At 40.7% G+C, this 16,951-nt stretch overlaps 1 protein-coding gene across 4 annotated transcripts in view; it reads right to left on the minus strand.

The window, feature by feature from the left end:
* Window positions 1-374: 374 nt before the first annotated feature.
* Window positions 375-16,951, minus strand: part of LOC137169221 (MAM domain-containing glycosylphosphatidylinositol anchor protein 2-like) — a 182,580-nt gene continuing 166,003 nt past the window's right edge. For all 4 annotated transcript variants that reach the window (XM_067572274.1, XM_067572273.1, XM_067572272.1 and 1 more), the window contains 5 exons: window positions 14,867-15,022; window positions 11,060-11,221; window positions 5,291-5,421; window positions 4,602-4,698; window positions 375-3,230 (listed from right to left, as the gene is read on the minus strand). In XM_067572274.1, the coding sequence (XP_067428375.1) occupies window positions 3,142-3,230; window positions 4,602-4,698; window positions 5,291-5,421; window positions 11,060-11,221; window positions 14,867-15,022 (635 nt within the window). In that variant the 3' untranslated portion in view covers window positions 375-3,141. The remainder of the gene's footprint in view (window positions 3,231-4,601; window positions 4,699-5,290; window positions 5,422-11,059; window positions 11,222-14,866; window positions 15,023-16,951) is intronic.

The following is a 16,951-nucleotide window of genomic DNA, read 5'->3' on the forward strand; positions in this document are numbered from 1 at the left end:
TTTAGTGTATTTTCTAAAATGTCAAACCATTTAAATCTTTGACAGAAATACCAACGTGATACCAAAGGTGTTCATTCATGTAAATCCGGATGTAATTTGCATTCATTCATGTACTTACAGGTGTATTTACTATTACATGCTGATTTTCTATTCTTGTCATTACCTGACCAGACGCTCAGGTTGGCTGTAAAAGGAACAGTTACCAAAATATCTTAAGAAACTCATATCCATAATTAGTAACAGTGACGACTACATGGGGCACTTTGGCACTTTTCATTACCTACTATACCACAGGAGGATAGCGACTAGCTAATGGATATTGTATCTGCGCTTATATTTTTGGAAACCGTGTCAAAGTCTGTGTCAACGTCAGACAAATTTCATGTTCTTTATGTGTCCAAAACAACCTATGAAAGTCTGAAAGTTCTCATCATCAAAAGCACACAAAAACATTTTGTTTTAGTAAAACGTTACATCTAGTAAGACTGTAAGAAAACAACTTCCCCCAGAACTGCATACATTCATTGTGATCTGGGCCTTAAGGAAATAAAAACACATAAAATGAATCATCTTAAAAGAAAAACTGATATGGATAGCAGATAATACCTGTGATTATTTCTCTGTAATAACATCATACAGACCATAATGATATTGTAAGGATGCCCTGAAATGCTCATCATTCTGCTCTGTTTTGCTTAGCATATTTATGGTCTTTACATGTATCAGTTTCTTATCACACCTATTGTACACAGCTTTAAGCTCGCACATGTACATGACTCACTCCCGACCAACCCAGGCTTCCACTGAAGAGGCTACATGCTGAACAACCACAACACCAAATCCAACTATTTACCCAGTCGGCATTCATTCATTAATACTCTAGACTGAGTTCCCTTTATGTTCTTTAGTGTTCTGGTTGCACTATAAATATGAATGTAACAGGAAGAAAATAGTCAGCTTGCTGTTAAACATGGACTTAATTCAGAGTGTCGACAAGCCTGAATTTGCGGGAGTAGGTCACGTATGTGCAGAGAAATATAAAATGGATTTTATATGTTGAGACCTTAAACTGTATGTTGTGCTTCCTGTACTCCAACATAAAACATTTATCATAAACCTTTGAATAGAGCTTCTTTAACATTTACAAGTTATACAGTTACCAAATTGGTTTTACTTCTTAATGCTTCCATCAGCTTTGATACTTCAGCAATGCAAGGGAGACAACAAGAAGAGAAAGGAAGTTAAGTCATCTTCAACAGAAAATATAAGAAACAAGACACAAGTCCTCAAAACATTTGTCATAACCAACAATGAACGGAATTTTTCATTTTCTTGTTTTCTCTTTTTTACAATACATTTTTTAAAAACCCCGCTGGTTAAGGTTATGGTCTCAGGTAGATCTTCCACAGTCAATCTTCACAGTTTGTGTAAAAGCAGAGAAACATTCTCGCTAGAGTAATAAAATATCATGACTATTATTATGGTCATTATTATCTTTTATTCTCATATTGTTCCATATAAATGGTGGAGGACAGGGACGAGGCGTATCACCCTAATGAAGAGCCTGCAGTCCCAAAGTTCCTTCTCTCCTCCTCCCTGTACAACGCAAGTGTTTTATTCAGTAGTTGTTCTTTTCTTTTGTTAAAAAATGCTCGCCCGCAGGGATAGAGAATTATGGGAAGAGAGAGTGGGGTATTCATTCAACGAAGTGTCTTTATCCTTCTGTATGATCTTACTGTCTTTTTGAAAAAAAAAAGAAAAAAAAAAAAAGATCCAGAGCCTCACTTTCACTGTTGCCGCTGTTTTCTTTTTTTTTTTTAAATCCCATTTGTTTCCAAACCTGTGCTCAGGTTCTACCAGCTCTGCCTGGTTGGCTGCCCTCACATTGAACTACGCGTAGGCATAGGCATAGGCTTAGGCGCATGCACACACACAAACACACACACGCACACGCACACTCACACACACACACACACACACACAGGCAACTGTCCCATCAGGAGTTAAATCCGGGTGTAGCACAACCCCATACTCCCTCTGAACAAGCACGCCCTCCCATCAGCACTTGTGGGGCAAAAGAAACATGTAGAAAATAGCCCATCAGAGGAAACATGAACAGAGATGTGTTCGATGTTGATTAACACCCAGACTCACGATTCGGTTTTGTAATCTGAAGGCACTTTGTTTCATGGCAGAAAGTAAAGTGGCTTCTGTTCCACAGGCGGACCTCTGACTGAATATTCGAGTCAGGCCTCACTTATCGGACCCGCTCTCTACTCTCTGCCTGTTCCTCACATCCCTTCTCCTCTCTCCTCTCTTTCCACCTCTCCCTCTCATTTCAGCTCCGTGTCCTACTGCTCGAGCTTCTCTCCGCCCTCAAGTCCGGCTGTCTACACCTTCGCTGATTCTTCTGCGTTTATTGTTCTGCCACCATACCATCGGTTGGCCACTTGGACTCGTGAGCACAGTGTTAAAAGATACATAGGCAGCTACAGGGGAGTAAGCAGACAGAACTAAATGTTGCCAGAGTCCTTGTTTTTCTACAGTACAGCACCAAGCAGATAAAGAAATGCCAAGGTGTGACGTGAGGCTGGGCTAGAGTGAAAAACAAGTGTCGGTGATTGGCATCTGGTGCAAGAAAATGAAGATAAAGATACACAGAGAAAGGTCTGATTCCATGTAAGCAGGGAAATGTTATTTCCTTTCCTGTTGCTCTTCAAAAAGTCAGCAGTGTCTATATTCCGCCGCCTTTCAAAGATATTTTCATAACTTCATAAAATTGTTCTTGTGCTTTACAAACTGTCCTGCCTCGACGCTTGTGAACTCTTTCGCCAAAGTCCAGGCTTATTCATCGCCCACCTGTCTTTGTGCTCGTAAAGACGTCCCAAGTCCTGCGCCGAGGAGTGTTGTTCTGTAAAAGAGGTCTCTTTAAAAAATTAGCGCATCTTCTTTATTACTTTTTGTGTAACTTTTTTATCACAATTTTTTTCTCTCTTTCGTTAATTTCCGTCCCTCCGTCGTGGTCCGTCAGGGGACCCCCGCTGCTTTCAGGATGCATGAATCTTTGGTGATTGGATGCCGAGGGTATAGCTCACAGACGGTGGGTCTGAATTTGCGCCTCTGAGATGACGGAGAGAAGGGTCACCTCTGACCTTCCAGGAGGGTCATCACCAAGGTGATGCATAGCAGCCATATATGGGAGGATGTGGATGGAACCTTGGAGCTGAGATCTAAAAAGGAAAAAAAAACAGATACAATGTGAGCTATTGTCATTATATACTGTTTCCCCGACACAAAAACAGAACAAATGGACATTTTATGAGCCAAGAAGTGTGTTTAAAGGAACAGTTTGACATTTTGGGAATGTTTTGCTTTCTTGCTGGGAGTTACCACATGATACCACTCTCATATCTGCCCATTAAATATGAATCTACAGTCAGGAGAAGGTATGGTTAGCTTAGCTTAGCTTAGCTTAGCTTGGAAACAGGGAGAAACAGCTAGCTTGGCTTCCTGTAAAGCCACACTTCAGTTTTTGTTTGGATAAAACAATACAAAAGTGTTAATTCATAAGTTTGAGAGGAGCTGTTTCCTCTTGTTTCCAGTCTTTACGCTAAGCTATGCTAATTGTCTCCTGGCTCCAGTTTCATATTTTATGGACATATGTATGTGAGAGTGGTATCAATCCTCTTGTCTCTTGGCAAGAAAGTGAACGATTGCATCTTCCAAAATGTCAAACTATTCCTTTAAGGCAGAACTAACCTGTGTGAGCAGATCCTGAAACAGCTACTCTGAACCATTCTTCTCGAGTAACACCATCAGTCAGAAGTCATCTCCGATCAGACCTCATGAGATATTTCTCAATTTTTGCCCTCTTACATCACATAAAGTCATGTAAGATTCATCATGTGAGATTGAATTGCATAATTCATAACATTACTCTGTCCTCAGCCTGGGTGACCACTCCTATAACTCCAAGTGAATTAATGTTGTGGCTTTGAATCACAATGGAGCCAAATGAAAAATAACTAAAATAATTATAATAATAATAATAATTATCCTGCTGTAATAAAAAGGATGCATCTTGCAATCCAAGATCACTGACTCTGATTCTCATGCAGATGTCTGGTTATTTTCCATCAATGCCATGAGAGATGAAAATAGACTGCTCTGATTTATCTATGGACTGTTAAAGGGATATCAACCTTTGAGAAGTGTGTGGGAATAATGCCCCTCTGACAATAAATAACAGGAATTAAATCAAAGGAACAGTGTTTGTCTGCCAACCAATATCACCTCGTCATTTGCAGGCCATTTTCTGTCCTGTTTTCTGTTTTTACCTTCTGTTTGTTCCTACGGCGCAATTACAGTGCTCCACTCAGCCAGCGTTCACCGGCGTAGCGCTCGGCTATTGTTCCTGTGATTACAACACTGTTGCCATGGCAACCATTGAGCGAGATGGCTGTTCAATACTGGCAGCTGTCCAAGATTAGATACCCTCTCGTAAATCTCGACCACGTCCAGTGCGAGGTAGAGCGAGAGTACTAACCTGGAGCTCAGATAAAGGGGGACAGAGGAAGGTGTGTAAATGCGGCGGTACTTACTGGGCGGTGGGTCTCGACACTCTCCTTCCTCCAGCGTGACGTCATCAATGGCAATGTCTCCCTCGATGCCTGGTCCCCGGATACCTTCGAGTATCACCTAGAGAGTGTAAAACAAGTTTGTTTTATTATATATTCAGGCTCAATGGGACCACAAAAACAAGGAATTAGCACTACTGAAAGACAAAATACAAAAGTAGGTACATGGCGTAAAATTTTGTTAAATTGCTCCTTATGAAAAATAGCAGCAGGTGGCCAAGTGTTTATTTCTGTTTTTAATATCACAAAATTTAAAGATAAGAATGCTTGTGGAGTTAAAACTGTTCGAAGTGAGAGTGGGAACAAACAAAAAAGAAGTGCAGTCGAAACTATAATTACTTTCCACAACTGCAGCCGTAAAAATGATGGAGAATATTGCGGTTCTATATTCGCTACTCACAAAGACTGGGCTTCCTGATGGCAAAGCGTGAGTGATATTGCTTTCTCAATTGCAAACAATGTCTATGGATCCCATCCATTTCTTTGCTTAATATCAAGGCTTGTGAAGTGCTACATCAATATGCAGCCCCCAAGGAAACTAATACTTCACCATACAAACACAGACAGAGAGGAAAATAGAGGGCAACAAGGGGATTGCTGCTGCGTATTGAATTGATTAGGGTTTTTTCTTTTTTTTTTTTTTTTGGTCCTACCTGGAAGGATGATGTTGGATGGATGCATACTTTGGCTTGCTTCCAGCGGTCACCTTGGTTACCATTTAGTGTCCACACGGGACCCTCGGAGGTTGTCTGGCCCTTCTGCTTTAGGAAGGCGTTTAGAGTCCCTGTGTGAAGGGGAGAGAGTATAGTGGTTCTCAATTTCAGGGCTGTGGACCAGTGCTGAGGCATGAACATTTGCTACCAGGCTGCAAGGCAGATAAACCTGAATGATAGTAATTTTATAGGCTATTTTCGTGGGAATTACCTTGAATTTGGTGCATTTTTTTCTTATTCCTCCCTGTTGCCAACAACAAAATACTAACATTTAACAAAAGTAGGTCAATGGTACACACGGTAAACACTAACTCATCACCACCTTTTAGTCATCAGCAATATGTGAAATCTGTGTGAGGACACCATCTGCTGCTGAGAGGTCTATCTGTATTTATTTATTTTTTTAAGTAAAATACCCACAATGAAATACCAACCAAATAAAGTTAAGTTTTGTATTGTTTTTATGCTCGCCCACTCCTTCTCTTGTGGGCCTTCTTATTCTCTGTCTCTCCTTCTCTCTGTCATTTTCAAACTTGCATCCATCTCGCTTGTGCTTACAGAACAACTTAACAATCGATGTAAGATACCACACAACCGCCCTTATACAGTAGATAGACTTCATAGTGAATTCCAATTTGAGTCTAGCAGCTGAATTTGGGTCTAGACTTTTAAACATTTTAAGCTTAATATTCATCTCTGTCTCTGCATTTCAAATTTATGTATTCTTCTGCATTCGGGGCAGAGCCAAGAAGTGGCAAAGGTTAAACTCAGGGTTATGTGAATTGATACATTTATTAAGTTGAGGGTCTGCAAGCCAAGATAAATTATTCTTTAGCTCATAATAATCCAAATTAATTACCACTAATGGGCAAGGTGTGATGAGAATTTTTTGGTGAGTGTAAATAATTCCTCTTTGGAGGACTCATTTATCATTACTTTTAAACTATTTCTGCCCAGTCCAGCTTTGTTTCATCTCACCTGGATTTCCTGTGAAGCTGCGCGGGAGAAACTACCAGGAATTCACTGCTGAAGCCAACTCTAAATTTGAAAACGTAATATGACAGATCCATTTCAACTGAATTCCTATAACCCTTACAATAACACAGAAATACTAGCTCTTATTGAGACAGAATAGACTATATACCAGGCCTGAATTGAAGACTCCCCAGACCTCTTGCCTGGCCCTGGGCTTTGATATAAAACTGTCAGATGATGACACAGAGTGCAAGCACTTTACCCTCCTCTCCAAACATACCGATTGTGTTGTGTGTTTTTTTTATTCGCCATGCAGGGAGACAGAGAGAGAGAGACAGAGAGAGACAGAGAGAGAGAGAGAGAGAGAGAGAGAAAGCAGCATCCAAATACCCAAATCGGGTTAACATTGACACTATTGAGAAGCGTTCTCTCAGCTCAGTGGGACCACCGCTCTGAAGTCAAGTGAATTCCACAAACTATGAAAAGCAGCACCTTAGCAGTGATACGACTGGTGAGCATTGACTACGACTGCACCCTTAGTTTTGATGCATCTTTGCCTCAGCAAGGTGCCTCATTACTGCACAACCCCCTTAGAAAAAACATCTCCGTGAGAAAGCTATACTGTATGTCCCCGTTCATATTCTCTCATCAGCATGGTACACACTTTCCCCCACGACAGCACAATCTCCCTAGTGAGAGATGAGCTCTTGTACTGAACATGACCTGCGGCTTCATCTTCCGTTGAAGTGTTTTGGATGTAGGGGGATTCTTGCTGAGCTGGCTGGCTTACATTTCCTTTGCTCATTGCGATGTAGGTGGTTATGTCAGTGTCATCACATCCTGAGCTACGGCATATGCTGTATGTTCTTTGGAATACCTGTGCCAGACACCTGTGAAATTTAAAAAAGATCTGAGAAGAAGAAGATGTCAGCGTGGTGAAAAGTGAGAAATAGCTCCTGGAATTTTACAATTATGTGGTGGGAGAGAAAAGAGAGGTGGGGGCGGAGGGGTTGAGGTGAAGTACCACCCTCCTTGCTAATGAAAGGATGACTCCATTGCTTCTCAGAAGGTCAGGCTTAAAACAGACTTGCTTGGTGTGCTTTGCTGGAGACTTAATCCTATAAACAAATGCGACACGGCCTCCAAAGGCAAACTTTGATGTGCGCTTCAGTAATTAAGCGTGACCTTGTCGCAGGTATCCCCCCGCTAGCTAACTACGGAGGAGTTTCTTTGAGCCTGTGCCACTGTTCTCATCAGTGTGTAGGCGAGACTCCTTATTGACTGATTCTGGCCTTCAGCACTGCCTTGCCACAAGTTGACTGTGACTCACCTAAACAGCACAGTCCCAAAGAGCATCAAACTCCTGGCATTGCAAGACGGCGCTGGCTTTGTGACTCACAGCTCTAAATACGAAACTCTTTCAACTGTTTAAAAACGAAAAAAGTATATGTGAACATACATTGTTTGGACCATTTGTTATAAGAGTTCACTTTTGTGCTTTCAGTATATCACAAACCAACATTCCTGAGCTAAGGGGCAAGTTTCTTTCATGGCCGGAGAGGCAGAATACTAAATGGAGCGTAGCTATGGAGGATCTGAGCCGGGTTTCAAGTCCTTGACATTTAGCCCATTCATCATAACACACCACAGCCTGGGCATGGGCTTCACCACAGACGGGGAGGGCAAGGAAGAGAGGGTCTGGCTGGCGATCAATTTGAGCAAATTGGAAATGTCACGGCCTACTCAACCTCGGCAGGGAGCCGGAGGAGCTCTCATCTCCCCGCTGAGTCGCCCTCTATCCTTATTTTCTCTCCACCTCCCTCTGCTCCACCTCTCCAGATGTTTGGTCCGGCCCCCCCACCTGGATACTTCCACTCGGCCTCTCCGCTGAGGGCAACGGAACAGTAGTCTGGCTAAATTTCAGCTCTTATGGGATCCTGCTGCCAACATGCCGTTAAAGTGTTGATTCATCTAAATTATATTAAAAAAAACATTTTTCCACTTATCCCTAGTTGTATGTGGCTGTGCAGATAATTTAATAACAAGGAGAAATGACAAAGCTCAAAAAGCATACAGAAGAAATGCTTATTAATAAAGTAACAAAATTCCCAAACTTTTATTCATACTACAGTTCAGCTGTACCTGAAAAAAAAAACACTCAATAAACTAATCTTTAGGACTATTTATATTAATAATGCAATAGTGCAGTGACTCATTAAACAAACTTCAAAGGGAATTTTAAAAAATGGAGTGACATAAGATGCACAAACAATGTGGCTTATAAAGAATATATAAGGCGCCAAACTCAAACGGAGCAAGAGAGAAGGAAAAGAGAGAGCGCTACAGTAAGTGGGTTGGAGATGGGAGCAGCAGGTCCGGCAGAAGCTGGAAGCGGAGCAGGTGGAGGGAGGAGATGGCACTGATATGACAAATGTCTCACTAGAATACTGAGGTAAATGCAGCCAAATGCTCGCTGTAAACGTGTCATCAAAACAGAGAGGAGTGCAGTTGCCAGCCTTTAGTGATTTCACAGTTTACTGAATGTCAAGTTTAACAAGCACAAGAATGACCTCTTTGGTTTATTCACTATCAATGTGCTTTTTTCTTTCATCGTTTGTTTGTTATCCATTCTTTAAATTCCTTTTATTTACTTTTTGTTGACTAAAATATATTTTTAATTGAGTGGATATTTTTGTGGTGCACTCACTTTGTCTGGTGTCATTTGTGATTTACCTTTTTAAAACCCTTCAGTTTAGGGTTTGAAAATTTCCAACTTTGGCAACTCCTTGTTGAAGTATCAAAAAGACAGACACAGACAGTAACCCGTCACTTTGCGTGTCAGCCTAAAACGCCACGCTTGCTTTGCATGTGAACGGATCACCAAAAACGGGCTTCAAGATCTATCAGACTTTGATCACTAATGCCAGACGTTTTTTGGATTGCCAAGACCACAGAGTCACTTGGCTTTCTTAAGGCGCAAATGTCAAAGATGATGGTCCATAACACAACACACATATGTTTCCTATGAGAAGTGCCTTTGATAGTTAAAATGGGAGACATCTGTTGGCTTGGGCAATAACAAATAATAACCAGGGCAAAATATGAAACAATGACATATAATGGTGCAGTGACCTAAGACACATTGGTGCTAATGAGGTTGTCTTGTTCCAGCTGTGTCACGATAGGACCCATCATGCATGGTTACAACTGTAGAGGCCAGTGTGAGAGCTGCAGTGGTTTGCGAGGTGCTTGAACAGCTTAAACTGGGCCATGAATATCTGGGGATCGATGCCTTGATGTCAGACCAGACCACAGTTTCTAAACCTTTGGCTCAGGGCCATATGTGGGGTCACTTGAAATGCTGACGTGGTTGTGCGAGACATATCGACAGAGACAAATTAAAAAAGGTTGTAATTATCTCTTAATTCCTACAATCATACATAAGCACTTCCTTCTGTGGTCTTATAAACAGGTTAAAGGCCATAAAAACTGTTACAGACATTTTAAGTTTGATTTTTTTGGAAATGCATTGATTTTAACATTAATGTTCTGTGTGTTTGAACAGTGTCTGAGTGCACAATATCAGCTTATCGTCTTGACAAACTGCGCTCATACTGTAGCAGCATCAAGCCCCCAAGATACCAAAACGACCCTGCAACCCCAGCCATTGGTGTCCCTCACCTGCCTTATGAAGCTGTGCAATAGCTAATGATACAGGATGAAGCTGAGACAGAGAAATCACCACTGGAAGCCTTCAAAACGGTTTTTGTGCTAGAGATCCAATCTTGCCCACCACTCCCAAATGCTCTCTCACACACAAACACACACACATACACACACACACCAAACAGCACGCACTCAGAGCTTGAGTGCTTGTGGTCTTCTGATTGGGTCCCTGGTGAAGGAAGCCTAAGAGTCAGACACAGGCCACGGGGTGCTCCTTCAATGGCTCTGCTATCTTCAAATGGTCCACACAAGGCTGTTATCTACATTCAGAGAGGAATGTAAAAGCTAATGCCCAGGATTTGTGTACACACCTCTAAAGGCGTTTGTTGCAAAAATGAGATATCTTTTGCCTGAAACATCTGACAGCTGCACTCCCAAAATTTCAGTAAGAAAGCACAAAACTCCCTTCTTCACTCGCCACAGGGGCAAACTCTCTGGAGACGACTGAAATTTCACTGCTTACAGGAAAAAGTGCTGCCATTTTCCCTTTTTTTTCTCCTCAAAGCGACTACTGTGTTTCTTGTCTCACAAACAAATGCTCATTCACAAGAGAGAACAGAAAACCCCACTGTGAAACACGTAGGTGGCGGACAGCAATTTCAAGAAGATCATCTCTCAATTTATGTCTCAAAGCCACTGTGATGTCCAACAGATGCTTGATTATGGACTTTCTTTGGTAAATAAAATTTGTTGTGGTGTTTCCTCATTGACTGTGTTTTTCGTTCCACACAGATAAGAATGCATCCCCTTCATTTAGCAGTGAATTGCCAAACCAATTTGAGTTTCACTTGAAGTTGCTTTTGCTGCTTAAGCAACGAAAAGCACAGAACAGTGACAGATTCTTCCAAAATTGAGTGATAATTATATTCTTCATCTGTTCCATGACCTATTAAGCAATGAATATAAACCTTTTCCACAGTGGATATAAGGCACATGACTTCCAAGAGCAACATGGAGGTTTGTTATTATAAACCAGGGACTATGAAGCATATGAGGACTGTATCTTACCTATGTGTTTTCCATACATGTGGTAGAAGAAGCCGAAGCAGTAGGCGGGTGGGTTGGTGATACCGTACGGGTTTTTAGGCGCCACGTTGAAAAACGGACTCACAAGCCGTGCCTGGTCGCCTTCCTTCCGTGGTCTTGATGTCTCGATGTACATGTAGAAACCTTGAAGCACGAGAACACATAAAAACACACATGTAGACAAACATATATACAGGAGGCTATTGCAAATAAGATTTACTAGCAAGCAAAAGCAATTAACTATTCAGATTCTTCAAGCTGTAATATACTTTTTCAGGAAGAGCAACAATTGAAGGAAAAGTCTGGCTTATTACAACTTGACTCTTTATTTACATTGGTTTTATTAACATTGTACTCAACAAGTTGTTAGCTGGGATCTGAAAACATGGCAACATCAATACAACAGAGTCCAATGGGGCATAAAATTCAAGCGGTCAGATGATCTGATGTGATAAAAAAGGCAGTTTAGCCAAATTATCTAAACCACTCTGGAGGCAAAATGGAGGGTGGATGTACCCTGAATTGGTAATAATCCTTGACTGCAAATTAAAACTGGCTGCACATAGGTCTGCTACGTTAAAAGTAAGTTAAACTGACAGTTTGGGAAATACTTTTTCCATTTGCCTTTGTTTTCTCTTCCAAAGAAGTTTGGCTCGCCTAGGGGTTTGTTTAAAACCTGTTTGACTGTCTGACTGCTCTTGTTTTTTCCACCGTTGCAAGCTCTCAGCAATAAATTGGGGAGTACAATGTTATTATGTTAGAAATGATCGCCAAAACTATAAAAATGAGAATTTTCCTTTAAGATAATTACCCAACAAATATTGTATTTACAGTGTACAGTATATTATTTGAATATACCTTGCGGATATCCTCAGGACAAACGACAAAGTCACTGTATCTTACTTAAAACAGAAGCTCACAACTGCACAAAGAACGGATGCACCCTTTGAAAGGTAAGAGAGCTTTTGTCAGGGAACATTCAGAATCCAACAACTACTTTTCTGACTGCCTGCTGATACACCGACAAATTATTTGTCACTGTAAACACTCAGAAAAAGCAAAGCATCCTTGGTCATGCTGTGCTGCTTTTTCCAGCCAATATGTGACAGCATGATGGAAATGAAACCTTCCGTATCACAGATAAAGAGCAGGGCTTTCTACGTAGAACAGTTCTCCTTTTACTAATAGCAATAACCAGGGGCAAATTCGAGATGATAACAATGGTTTATATTTACGGTCCCTCGGTCTGACAGTCGTTGACAGCAGCGGTGATGGCAGTGAGTCAAACAGCCCACTGATTGTGTCTGAGCCACATAATCTGAAGCCAATCTCTGCCTGCTTTGCCACAGGCACAAGGAAGGTAGCTGGTGCGCCACTCCACGCCCCTCCAGCCAAAATCAAATGGAATATCTCCTTTAGTTGAATCTCATATCAGATAATTATATGCAAAGAGGAATCGGGCTGGTAATGAAATGCCGGACATTTTGAAACCATTAGGTGATTAAAGCCAATGCATTATTTACTGCTTCAGCTGCTGCTGGTGCCACAGCACCATAATGGGCACTTATATTCCATCACAGATAACTTCCATCAGAGGATTCATATAAAATCCTCTGATAGATTCCTACAAATCCAATTTTGTTAATTATTTATTTATCATATTCTTGAATATTGAATGCCGACACATGTAAGGAACATGTTGAATACCGAATACTATACACATGTCTTTGGTTCAGGTACCAATGGGAACAGCAACAGAGGCTCAGTTTTAAGATTACCTTAACAATAAATGATCAAGGCTGCTCATTGTTGGATTGTGCTGCATCAAGAAATTGGTGACACAATGAGTACAGCTGAAATCATCTATTATGTACTTTGGAAGACTTGAATCTTCTCAACTTATTTCAATATTTCAAAAAAAAAAAGTGGCACTTTTAGTATCATATTTGCATATAGTATATAAAAGTAGAACATTATCACACTGCAATGTTGCTAATTCTATATCTTGTCATGTAATTTAGCAATAACATTATAATCACACTGTATGCCTGTGTACTATAGCAATTTATGTATTCATGTATGGTTACATGAGAAATAACAGAGTGGTGTCCATTTGAATGTGTGCATTCAACCGATTTATTTTCAATCCAATGAGCAGGTGCAATTTTTCAGAGCTATACTGACAGCTGGCAAAAATAATCACTTACACTAGCTGTTTTTTTTTCCTATTGATGCATAATTTTGCATTGTGATTGTTCAGCTATATAGATAAATGCATAAGTGAGAAATGTAATTGGGTAACTTGCTCACTGGTTGGTGATTTGTGAATTTGATATGTCCTCTATTATTTCTTCTGTATTACATATTCTCTATTACATGCATGTATTTTCTAAACACACATATTATTCAGTGTCACAGGAGCTGAAGGGGGCATAGAGACCCACCTACTGAATTTGGTTGGTGTAGGACTTATGGTTGATGAGCCTCAGACAAAAATAATCTGAACAAAAACAATAGGGTTTTCCCCCTACAGGATTTGAAACCTAAATATGTATATAAGAACAGATAAACTAGAAGACACAGTGTAAAAACAACAGCAATTGAGTTACAATAAATATATAATATATAATATTTAATATAGTACCAGTATCAGAATAAAATATACAGTAAAATATCCAGTTTTCAAGTTGTCCAGTCTCACAGGGGCCAATACTGAGAAGTAAAAAATGTACAAAAAATAAGTAAATGAATAAGGTGCTAAAATTGCATTTTAAAATGCTTTTAAGACGTTTTAATTGTCCATCTTTATTTTCCAGTGTAAGCGCATGTTTTTTAAGAGCTCAGTGTTAAAGTGATCAGTGCTTGGTAGTTAGAGGGCAATTAGGAGGAGTGGGCGTGCTTGCGGGGGGCACAATATGTTCATGATTCTGACTGCCTGGGGCAAGAAGCTGTTTTCCATCCTACTTGTGCGGGTTTTGATACCCCTGATCTCCTCCCAGAGGGTAAGAGGGAAAACAGGCTGGAGGACGGGTGATGGGGGTCTCTGGTGATGCTAGAGACTCTGCAAATGCAGCGTTGGTGGTAAGTCTCCGGCAGGGAGGGGAGAGGGGAGCCAGTGATCTTCCCCGCTGTCTTTACTATGTACTGGGAGAGGCTGCTGCAAGTATCGGTCACACTGCCATTTTGCAGTGAAGCAAATGTCATAATCAGTAGATGAAACAAACAACCACCTAACTGATCAGCCATCTAAAGGATCAATCAACTGACCATTCGCTACCTGATACCGGACAAGCTTTCTGTTCTAGCACAGCACATAATGCAGTCTACAATAATAACAGAGGCAGATTTACTGTTCAAAATTCATGGTAATTTTTTAAAACAATGGGTTGTTGACCTAAGACATAGGTAGAAAAAAGCAAGCTTCTCATTTCTAGTCGGTGACTGTCAATTTTTCCAGCTAGAAAGACAACTGTCACTGGCAGAGTGGATCAACACAAGCTTGCAAGTTAATTAACGATAACTCAGTGAGTTTTAAAACAAACCTGTAAAAGCAACTACATAAAGTACATGATATAATGCTAAAATATATTGTTAAACTGTATATTTCACTTTTATAAAAAGAAAAGGCACTGAAGATGAGGACAAACTGACAAGTTATACTTTTACTCTTGTACTGTTGGTTTTGGAAAGTCATTCAAAGTTTGACAGGTCTGGTGTTATGATTTATAAGCTACAGTGTGATTGGACAATCACAGTTTGGGGGAAGGATTTAGTGAATGCACTACTTACCCTGCTTGGAACCACTGCGGTCGCCACTGGGCCCGGTGTTGGGTGTATACTTGGTGTCACGGGTAGCAGCACTGTGCCGCGTCCAATCGAAATCGTCGTTCTTGTCCTGGGTGAACATGCAGATGGGCTCCTCCTCAAAGCTGCAGTGGAACTCTCCTGGTGAGAGTTCACATTATTACAAAAGAGTGAGAAGTTACACTGACTAGATATTACAGTATGAGTATATGAGATTTCCTGGAGCGTGTGTGTGTGTGTCTCAGGGGGATATACAACAGGAAAGTCCTAATTACACCATACGATATGGTGAACAGAATTTCTAAATTAAGATGTGACCTCTCGCTGACTCTAGCGGAGACGTCAGTGAGTGTGTTCGGTTTTTCCCTGATAACGACATTCACTTTGGTTTAGTTCTGAAAGGAAGTCTCTGCAGAGAACGTGCAGCACCCTAGAAACACCCAACGGCAGTGTGTGCATGTGTATCAGCACTGGTTATTAGAGGCGATACCATGACAGCCCACTACTGAAGCATGATGGATAGCATTCAATAAAGGCCAAAACACACACCAGCCACAGTAAATAATATTAAACTAAACACAAATCTCATTTGAAATGGGTTGGAAACAGCAAATCATGTTTTTTTTAAAGGTATTAATGGTTTTTTTATGTGAAAAAAAGGTGTTGTTTGTTGAAGTGCTAATGATTTTGAATACTTCATTTTTTCATGATTAACAGAAAAAAATGAGGTGATTGTCCTTGGATATTTTGTAGAAGGACTCCATGTAATCAAGTTTTAAAATTGACACTGCCTCCCTCCTTCTCTATCACATTCCATCTTCTCTGTAGTGGGTATGCAGGTGGAGATACTGGGTGCCCCCCCCCCCCCCCCCCTCTCTCCCTTCTCTCCTCCTCGCCCTTCTGTCTACTCTGTTGCTCCTCTCACCCCTTTGACTAGAATTTTTAAACTAGAGGAGTGTGCAGAGAGGGAATGAAACTCTAAGTTTTGCCAACCTTCAAGAAGAAACAAGAAACACCGCCTCCTGGTTGTATGTCTCTGCCAACTAGTCAAGTTGCACTTTACATCCATGTCTGTCCAGACTCACATAATATTTGTAGTGAGGACTTTTAAGGAATCTAATAAAAGGTATTAAGTGTATTTTCCTTTTTCTTCCTGATTCTGATTGAACAGAAAGTTGCAGCCCTGACAGTAGACAAAGCTTCAGATATGGATGTTGCTACAAAGAAGCTACAAATTCTAAAAACGTGGATGCTTCACACACATCTTCAACACGGCAGCACAGAAGATCTATACAATCACCAGAGTTTCAAGGTGGGAACCCAAGATTAGTGTCACCAATTAAGTATCTGACAAGATGTGAAATATGGTCACAATCTCCCCTTCTGTTCCTGAGTTATGGTGTTGAATAATGGCCAGAAGAGTGTTTTTGCAGAACATTATGATGTCACAGTGAAGTTGACCTTTAACCTTTTGGATATACAATGTTATCACTTCATCATTTTATCCTATTAGACATTTAGGTGAAACTGTCATAATTAGCTTATGGGTTATGGACAATGGAAAATGTGTTTTGTGAGGTCACAGTGACCTTGACCTTTGACCACCAAAATTTAATGAGTTCATCCTTGAGTCCAAGTGGATGTTTGTGCCAAATTTGAAGAAATTCCTTCAAGGCATTCCTGAGATACCGCGTTCACAAGAGAATGGGATGGACGTGAGGTCACAGTGAACTTGACCTTTGACCACCAAAATATAATCAGTTCATCCTTGAGTTCAAGTGGATGTTTGTGCCAAATTTGAAGAAATTCCTTAAAGGTGTTCTTGAGATATTGTGTTCATGAGAATGGGATGTACGGACGTACGGACAACCTGAAAACATAATGCCTCTGGCCACGGCTATAGCTGGTGTGTAGGCATAAAAAAAAGAGTAATTGTTACTTCAGCACAAGGTTATAATAGGTCACATGGGAATATCTAACAGTGAATATACAAATGAATAGTTGGAAATCGCACGCGTGGGGAACTAACCCACTCGGTTTAATGAAGGGGTAGTGGCAAGATCAACAGTG

Source organism: Thunnus thynnus, chromosome 18 (genome assembly GCF_963924715.1).
Source record: "Thunnus thynnus chromosome 18, fThuThy2.1, whole genome shotgun sequence".
Classification (NCBI taxonomy): domain Eukaryota; kingdom Metazoa; phylum Chordata; class Actinopteri; order Scombriformes; family Scombridae; genus Thunnus; species Thunnus thynnus.